The sequence below is a fragment of the Haplochromis burtoni genome, unplaced genomic scaffold (assembly GCF_018398535.1).
Source record: "Haplochromis burtoni strain Fernald_Lab_line unplaced genomic scaffold, NCSU_Asbu1 Contig_925, whole genome shotgun sequence".
Classification (NCBI taxonomy): domain Eukaryota; kingdom Metazoa; phylum Chordata; class Actinopteri; order Cichliformes; family Cichlidae; genus Haplochromis; species Haplochromis burtoni.
In genome coordinates this window covers 1-9,178 of record NW_024583286.1, presented here as the reverse complement: position 1 = coordinate 9,178, position 9,178 = coordinate 1, and the positions used below count along the sequence as shown (strand labels likewise).

General features: G+C 37.1%; 1 protein-coding gene across 1 annotated transcript; it reads right to left on the bottom strand.

Moving 5' to 3' along the window:
- Nucleotides 1-355: 355 nt before the first annotated feature.
- On the bottom strand, nucleotides 356-9,123 carry LOC102289803 (sialic acid-binding Ig-like lectin 5). The gene is made up of 11 exons (XM_042216104.1): nucleotides 9,004-9,123; nucleotides 8,707-8,807; nucleotides 8,248-8,357; nucleotides 7,517-8,007; nucleotides 6,998-7,268; nucleotides 6,604-6,861; nucleotides 5,336-5,593; nucleotides 3,289-3,573; nucleotides 3,025-3,130; nucleotides 2,865-2,922; nucleotides 356-1,728 (listed from the first exon to the last, which is right to left on the bottom strand). Exons 3-11 carry the CDS (start codon nucleotides 8,306-8,308, stop codon nucleotides 1,390-1,392), a joined length of 2,127 nt encoding a protein of 708 aa, XP_042072038.1. The 5' UTR covers nucleotides 8,309-8,357; nucleotides 8,707-8,807; nucleotides 9,004-9,123; the 3' UTR covers nucleotides 356-1,389.
- Between the last annotated feature and the right edge of the window lie 55 nt (nucleotides 9,124-9,178).

Sequence of the window (9,178 nt, the reverse complement as noted above, 5' to 3'; positions counted from 1 at the left end):
ATCTGTGAAGCTAATTCTACAGGTAACGTTGGTGATGTGGTTTTCAGCTTAAAGGTTAAAGGTCAAAGCTGAGTTGTTTATCTAAGTTACACCAGTCAGATCTCTGATGTCAAAACAGAGATGTGTCCCATAAGATTTATGTCCATGTGACTCCAGAAACAGATCCCGAACACAGACCTGGAGCAATGCAGGTCAGTATGCTGTCCTGCATTGTGTCCTGCTGTCCCACTGTTAGTGTGGGAATACAGTGCTTGTCACTAAGTCCATGCTCACAGGGGGTCATCTGATTGTTGGGATTTCCTCTCTATTATAAGATCTTTACTTTACAACATAAAACACCTTGAGGTGACTATTGGGATTTTGCGCCATATAAAGTGAGAGTCAACTGCACTGTACAGGATGATTCACTGGTGATGCTCTGCTGTGTGGAGAGCTGACTTTTTTCTCTAGAGAAAAAACAAAATAAGTGAGGTGGATCTGGAGATTCCTCTATATTTCTCTATATTGAGCCAAATAAACTAGGACAGAATGGTGGAGGTCTGTAAGTACCTGGCAGAAGAAGCTGTTGTCAATAAGAGTAAGTGGATGCTCATTAAAATGGCAGAAGAGAAACTAGAAGAGGCAGAAAAAGCAATCAAGCTAATCCAAGAACTGTTATCTTTTATGAATGGCAACTCAGAGAGACAACCTCAGCAGAAGGAGCTGCTACCTAAACTAAATAGCTCATCTCAATAGAAAGCAGGATCTAAAAAGCCATTGAGGAACATTACAGTGCAGACAATTTATAAATTAATTTCGGTTTTATTGTATTTCAATCACTTCAACAATCTTTTCATTGTCAAATGAAGAGCCTACAATATCAGACAGAAAATATAACATATACACACCATTTGTCTTCACATCACTTCAACAACATTCAGTGCGTACTGGCTCATTGTATTGTCATTAATTCATTGCTTTCCTACTGGTTCATATGTGCATATATTAGTAAACAGTAATATAAATAAAGAAGGAAGTTCCTTAGAAAGATCAAATGCATTAATGAGCTTAAAGAAGAAAAGAAAAAAAAACTTTCCCTCTTTTGGCATGACGTCATTTCATCTGCATAGAGCTTGTCTGCGAACACTTCTGCATATTTAAGCTTTTTTTGTTCCCATTTTGTTGTGCAGTATCTCTGCTGTTAATAGCAATCTTAACACTCTAACTTTATTTGTGCACTTTATATACCAGAACCATATGGTTCTTAGGTGCAGAAAGGTTATTTTATACACACACATACTTCGGTAAATTAATGTTTGCATAGTTGCTGCTGTTGTATGTAAAGGCGTGATGTTCATTACGTGTGATGAGAGATTCTTTATCTCAATCAACTCCACAATAAAACATTCCTCAAATTTCATCAGTAACATCATTCACAGTGGCGTACACTCTCTCCTTTCCCATTTCTAACTCCTTTTCTGGTTCACAGTATTTCATCTCCATCTCCACTACCATCTCGTCCTCTTTGGCCTCCAGCATTTCACCTTCCTCTTCAGCATCATCTTCCCGTTCTTCGACTGCTTTCTTAACTTCAGCATATACCGTCTTTGTGCTCTCTTGCCTCCTTGCTGCCTCTCTGGCACCATTTCTTTTCAACAAGGAAAAATTAATGTCAGCATACTCCACTTCTTTTGGCCCGCTGTTTGAGTTAAGAGTCAGATTGTCCTGTAATTCTTGACCATCATAGACCTGTTAGGTACAAAGTAAAGAGTCAGTCACTTGCGTCTGTCTGGTATTTTTACATTTTGCTATGCATACAGAACAAAATTCTTCTTTTACTTTTTCTTTCTTTATCAGTTTGGTGTAAGAATTGAACCTTTAGTTACTGACAGTTACTGGTTGTAATCTTTCACAATGTACTTTGCATTTTATGTTTGCTTGTTTTGTTCTTTTTGTGTCTTTTTGGTATTGTTGATTAAACAGAGCTTTAATGTCTATATATGCCTGCGGTGTGTTTAAAAGGGAATGATTCTTTAGCAGAGTTATTCCTTCTCAGACTCCAGAACAGTCCCTCCAAAGAGCAGATCGTTTTGTGCCAGTTAATTATATTTGCATTTTGTGTCGTGGTGAATTCCCAGCTTCTAATGGAATTGGTAAACAAACAAAACTATATCATCATACCTAAAACACAGCAACATTCTCCAATAGTATATATTGAAACTGACTAAAGTATAAAAAAAATTCAAACATCAAGTAAGATACATGGACTTATGCTCATACTTTTATTCTCCTACTAAAACAACTGTTTTCAGTAGATTTTGTCTTTTAGCGAGATTATCCAAAACCTCGCTCTCTCAACTGAATTAAACGCAACAAAAAATGAAGGCTGATCTTATAAATGGAACCAAATAATTGTGGCATGAATCTGACCCAATTCATATACTGTAACATTGTAGAACCTTGGATCAGGATGTGGAAAAAAATATATATTAACAGGTGTTAGTGTCACACAGTGGAAATTTGTATTTGTCTTTTATAATTGATTTTTATTGTTTATTTGTGTGTGGTTTTTATTTGCATGATTTCATTCTGATTTGTCTGTTTTTAAAAGCAATGCCACGAGGGAAGCCGCAGTGGAATCGAGTGACAGACTCAAGTGCAGAGTGCGAGCTGAGCTGTGGTGTGACTAGCTTAGTGGAGGGGCAAGATGAGGATAGGAGGGATCTCCTCATCCACCTGGGACGTGGTCCCCACTGTGGAAGGGCAATTTCTCTCCTGGTTGTAAGCACATAAGGAACATTGGTCCTGGGTTGTGGGAGAGCATACATATTAACTAACTAAAAAGCAAGTATATTTAAAAAAAAAAGCCAAATGAACATAAATACCAGTTTATCATCTTGATGTGTCCTCATCTCCAAACTTCTGGAAGTCTTTTGTTTGTTTCTGGAGAAAAGAGTAATTTTATAGTAAAAAGTAATTACCTATCTATCCATCTATCCATTCATCCATCCATCCTAATAATAGTTATAAAAGTAAATGCTGTACCTGTAGCAATGTTTGGCCAAACAGCAAAGGACTGCTGAAAAAAGTACCCCAGTCAAAAAGGCAATAGTGACTTTCAGGTATGCCAGCCTGAAACCAGATGATTGCTCTATAACCAAAGGAAACGACATAAAAAAAGCGTAATACATTTTCTTTATATTACATAGAGTAAATGGAAAAAACTAACTAATCAATGTCTGATTACAAAGATATTGATATTATTTGATATAGAAAGTGGTAGTGGTGATAATTTGAAAAAGCACATACCATGTTTTTCAGACAAGTTTTGATGGATAAGGAGGATTTCTCTTTCTTCTCCATTTCCATTGTTACTCACACATTCAACAGTGCTGTTGCCATGGCTTTTTACACTTAGACTGATAGTGCTGTTGACTGTGTGGTTTGACACAGTAGTAATGACAGAGTACTCAGTGTGGTTCTTCAGTAGCGGCCAATTGATAGTAGGTAAAGGAAACCCTTCACTGATACACACACAGGTCAAAACCTCTGACTGAAGCACACATCCAGAGCCCTTCTGTATCTTTGAAAACCCTGTAAACACATGATCAGAATCATAAAACAAGGAAAAGTTAACCCAAAATATAAACTTCAGATTCAAGGTTAAACTACTCACAAGACACAGTGACATTGAGATAAGATGTAAGAGTCGTGTATAAATATTCTGCTGTACAGATATACTGTCCAGAATGTTATAAACATGTTATAAACAGAATTATAAACAACAAGTGTAGCAGATCCAGTGTCACTGTGCAATTCACTGTAGGTTCCACTATGAATGTCTGTGTTGGAACTACGTTTTTTTCCTCACAATAAGACCTGGGGGGAAACGTTCAAACGTGCAGGTCAGACTCAGAACATCTCCCTCCTTCACAGTTGTATTTCCAATGATGTGAAGGTTCCTTGTATCTAAAAACCACATTTAAGTGGTTCATTCAAAGAACACTGTCATACAAACATTATACTATGGAAATGTGTAATGATACCCTGCACAGCTGTGTAGACATGAACATGTAAGAAAAGTAGTGTGTTGATGCTAGAACAATAATAAGAAGCACAAAATAATCCGGGGGTTTCTCTGTGAATTTGTAACAGTCACAATTGTGTGGTGTTTCTTTAAGGCAACCTAAGTCAGGGGTTTATGATGTCATTAGTATGAGCCACTGCCCTATCTGTGAACTGTCACTACCCGATCCATACCGGAAACCCGATCAGTACCACGCATGTGCGAAAGGTGTCTATTTCCACTCGAAGCATTTTACGATACTTACAGGTCAGAGTATCTGTTAAGATGTTAACAATAATACGTATCTCTTAAAATGTTAGAATAGAATAGAATAGAATAATCCTTTAATTGTCCCACAAGGGAGAATGTCGGCAATAATGAAACATTTCAATATAATGTAGACAAAAACAAAAAATCAAAAGATAGTTACGGATCAGGGCTCCCCGATCCATACCGTGCATGTGCAGATGTTCTCTTCTTCTTCTGTTTCGTTTAATGGCAGTTTACGCCACAATGTACGAGGATACTGTCACTTGCTGACCGAGCAAATGAGCCCTATTGTAAACTGAACTTGCATCATTACAAATCATGTTCATGTATGCGTGTTAAATTTGATTTAGTGATAGTCGAATGTGTTTCTGCTTGTCTGTGTGGAGAGGATTGTTGGAATAGTGATGATGATGTCCCCTATCACTGTCATTTGTCAGTAAACACTTAATCTGGCTGATGAATCTTCACATGACACATAACTAAGTCTGTATTATTAAGTCTGTAATTAGGCACCATTCTTCTTATTTTATGGCGCTGTTGTTCCGTCATTGTCATGAGATACAGTAAACCAATTCAGCTTTTTTTGGAATATTAATCCCTTACTTTACTCGTTACTTGAAAAAATAATAGCTTTACAGTAATGTGTTACTTTTAACGTGTTACTGCCCATCTTTGTTTGTAACACTATATACCTACTGTCAAGTGCCACAAATACCAACAGCTTTTAAAATGTTTATTGTAGAATGTGATCAGTAAATTCAAATGGTTCTTAAATGCACATTTGTAATTTTTTGTTTGTCAGGAATGTTCATTTTATTGTATATTTTACATTGTCTGCATTTTATTCAATATGTATTTTTTTGTTTGCTTTTTAGTGCTAGCAGTCAAGGCCAACAATCTAAAAATGTCTACAAATTTGACTGCACAATGCACAATGTTGACAATGCACGGTTGTCCGATGGAGGAAACTGTGCCAAGAATACTTTTTCTGCGCGATGTTGCACGATGTTGTGTACTTACATATCACGGTTACATTGGTGTCTTTCTTCAGGACACTGTCCATGTATTTTGCTGTACAGATGTACTGTCCAGAATGTTCTGCTGTTGCATTTGGGATGACTAGTGTAGCAGATCCAGTGTCGTTATGATGGTTTGCCTTGGAACTTAATTTAGACCACATAATAAGAGATGGAGGGAAACTTTCAACACTGCAGGTCAGATTCAGGACATCTCCCTCCTTGATAGTTGTGTTTCCAATGATTTGAGGTATCCTTTTATCTGTTGAAGAAATGGCAATATTTTGTTTAAGATAAGAAATTAGAAAATAACTCAAAGAATGATTAAATATAAGCAAACTTTGTTTTAAAAGAAATACAGACGTAACCTTTACTGTGCATATAAACCTCAGAATTAAGGTTAACGTACTTACAAGACACAGCCACATTCAGATATAATGTATGAGTCATGTTCAAATATTTTGCTATACAGACGAACTGTACAGAATAATCTTTTGTCACATTATAAACAACAAGGAGCAGCATTAGCATTAGCACAAGTTTAAAAACACTGCAATCAACCCACCCATTGTCGCACTGAAACTCCACAGCTATCCTCATCCTAAGTTGTTGTGCAAATTCATCCTACATAAGTATGCAGTGGGTGTGCATGGCCGCTTTAAGAATATTTGAGTCCATTGAAACCAGATTTTGCACATCCAGCATGTAAAAGCCTTTATTCTGGTGATTTTCACACATGTATTGTGGTCTAAAACTCTGGTCTTTCACAGTAAACCGGGAGACCACTGTGTGAGGCAAGCTACTACTGACTAACCTTTAACTACAATCAGCAAGTAAATAAGCTTAGCACTGTACTAGATGACCTTCCTCTTTCCCAACATGTTAGATGCAGAGAAAACAGTATGAAAAGTCATTAATAACTCCTTTAGTACATTAAAAATGAAAGCTGTGACGATGATGGTGAGGGGACGGCAGCTGTTCCAGTAACATAAAACAGGCAAGTTGATCAGTTGCAGGCTTAGCCAACACGTTCAGATCAGCATCTATGAAATTGTCTGAATGTTATGTTTAAACTGCTTTTTTGCCAACATTCGACCTTCATTTTTCATTCCTAATTTTAATCCTACCTGTAGATATTAACGCTAATCAACCTTTTTATTCAGCTCACTTTTTTGTAATGGATATATTTTAGTATACTTACAAAAACCAGATGTAGGCGTGTGTTTCTGCTAGAAATATATTCCGTCAAAAAGCATAAAGTTGTGTACTCACATATCACTGTGACGTTGACTTTGTCCTTCAGGGTATTGTTCATATATTTAGCTGTGCAGACGTACTGTCCAGCATCTCCTGCTGTTACATTGGTGATGACAAGATTGGCTGATCCAGTGTCAATGTGAAGAGTTTCATTGCAACCAAGTTTAGACCAAATAATCAGAGATGGAGGGAAACTGTGAACATTGCAGGTCAGATTCAGAGCCTCACCGTCCCTGACAGTTGTAACACCAGTGATGTAAACCTCCTTCACATCTATGAAACAAATACACATAAATCACAATCATGTAGTTACCATAACTCCAAAATTCTTGCAAGCAAAAAGATGATCCTGCAAAATTAGATAGATTTTAGAGGGGTAAAGTCCACTCGAAATCATAAATGTACTCACAGTTTACATTCAAACCTGAAGTCTTTTCTGTAGTCGTTTCACCTGTGAAGTGGATTTTACAGGTGACATTGGTGTTGTGCTGTTCAGCTGAAGGGTTAAAGGTCAAAGTTGAGACATGTCTCTGTGTTACATCAGTCAGATTCTCAGTCTTGAAATCAGTGCTGTTTCCTGTAATGTAAGATTCAGTCCCTCCTGCTCCTCTCCATGTCCAGGTGATTTGAGGAACAGATCCAGAGCAGAGACCAGGAGCAGTGCAGGTCAGTGTGGCCTGCTAACCCTCTGTCAGTGTGGGAATCATTACTGTGGGCTTTTGTTTAAGACCTAATGGAAATACTGGGCATTAATGCAATCAAGTGAACTGCCTGACGTTTATTGACTACTTGGATTTTGGGCTCAGATAATAAGACATTTGGTAAAAATGGTTAATGGAAAACACTTGTTTTACCAGGAACTGCTTCAGTTCCTACTAGCTACCAGTATTAACAATTTCCTAAAAATGAATTAATACTTCATTAAGACCATAAAAATACTAAATATGTTGTTGTACATGACTGAATATTGTTTTTCTACATGATTGATCTTGAAATAGCTTTTCATACCTTTAACAGAGACATTTACCCTTGGATTGATTGAAGATGCATTTATTTTCCCATTCCATTCTCCAGTAACTCTGAGCTGATATGATCCAGAATCAGACACTTTCAGATCATTAATGATGATGCTGCAGTTTTTCTGACTCACATCGGACTCCAAACGTGACACTCGTCCTTCAAACCCAGACTGAACATTTTTTTTGTTCTTGTTACTGTGAAATATTATGTGAGCATCACTACATTTTTTAGACGCTTCACATTTGTACCAAACTATATGTTTGGGTGTAAAGTTAGCAGCAGTAGTGAAAGAACACGGGATCACAACACAGAGTCCAGCCTCTGCTGTTAGTTCTCGCTCACTCAGAGTCACACAGTTTCCTTTGCCTCTACAGTGTTGTCGTCCCCAGACTGAGGTAACTGTTAATGCAAAGGGAAAGATGAAAGGTTTCACATTTCTTATCTTATTATATGTGCAGTTAACAAAAGATTTTTTTATGACATACAAGTCAACAGATAGCAATGGCACTGTTAAATTATGTGTGAGTGTGAATAAATGCTTTTTATCTAGATTCATGTCATGAAAATAGTTTCACATACAGATATATACAAAAAATCAGATTTGCAGAAATACAGGTTTACAAACTAGCAGACGCAAACCTTTGTCAGCACTGCTGCCTCTTACAGAGAAAAACAGAGTTGACCAGATGAGAACAAACATCCTGGATATTCGTTGCTCAACACGTTCAGTCTCTCCTTCCACAGAATAACTAATCAAGATGATAAAGAAAATTAAAGGAATAAAGGAATTAAAACAAAATTTAAAACACAGGAAAAGTTATCTTCTTACTACTCAGAAAATAAAGTCGCATATTTAGTTATGCAGTATTTTGCGATTAAAGATCTTTATGATAAAAATCTTCTTCATATTCATCTAAATAAAAATGATCCTTACAGGGTAAACATACCCCTATCATAAATATATGTATATTGCCAACCGTATTTAATGAATGCAGAAGATCTTTAAATTTTGCCAACAGCACTGCTATAAATATAAAAACCTTTACATTCAGATTTAAATTTTTAAAAAGATATTTTGAAATATATTAAACAGTTTACGTGTTTCGTCTTGTTCTTCGTCAGTCTTCTCTCCACACTATATCTGCTGCCTTTTTGGAGCTGAAGTTTCTCTTCCTCTCTTTTCTGTTTCTTCCGTTTTCCTGCAACAACATTTCAGAAAGTTTGTCACCACCCCCATAAGCACTACAACAGATACAATTATTATCTTATATCACACAATGTATGTTTTATATTTTTATCACAAAATGTCAGTCAGTGATCGATCCTGAACGTCCTACCCAGCGTGATAAATACATTTTACAGGGTTTATTTATCGGATAAAATACGTTAAATCACCGTTATCACTGGCCGGCCCGGAAACAGCGGGGGTGTCCAAATTCAGAGGCTGCTTCCTCCTGAGGACCCGACCTTCGCGGTCTAAAGAAAGCCGGGTTGTACGTCACGAGCTCCCTCGGTGGAGGGTGAATACAACCGGGCGCTGACGTAAACTCTCGACCGTCTCACACTTCTG

Bases quoted from the DNA above. Each gene is read 5' to 3' on its own strand.
- LOC102289803 (XM_042216104.1), bottom strand. From the start codon at position 8,308: ATGTTTGTTCTCATCTGGTCAACTCTGTTTTTCTCTGTAAGAGGCAGC. The intron at 6,862-6,997 runs GTGAGTACATTT...TTTGTTTCATAG, and splicing joins TTCAGGTTTGAATGTAAACT to ATGTGAAGGAGGTTTACATC. The intron at 3,131-3,288 runs GTATGTGCTTTT...CTTTGGTTATAG, and splicing joins AAACTTGTCTGAAAAACATG to AGCAATCATCTGGTTTCAGG.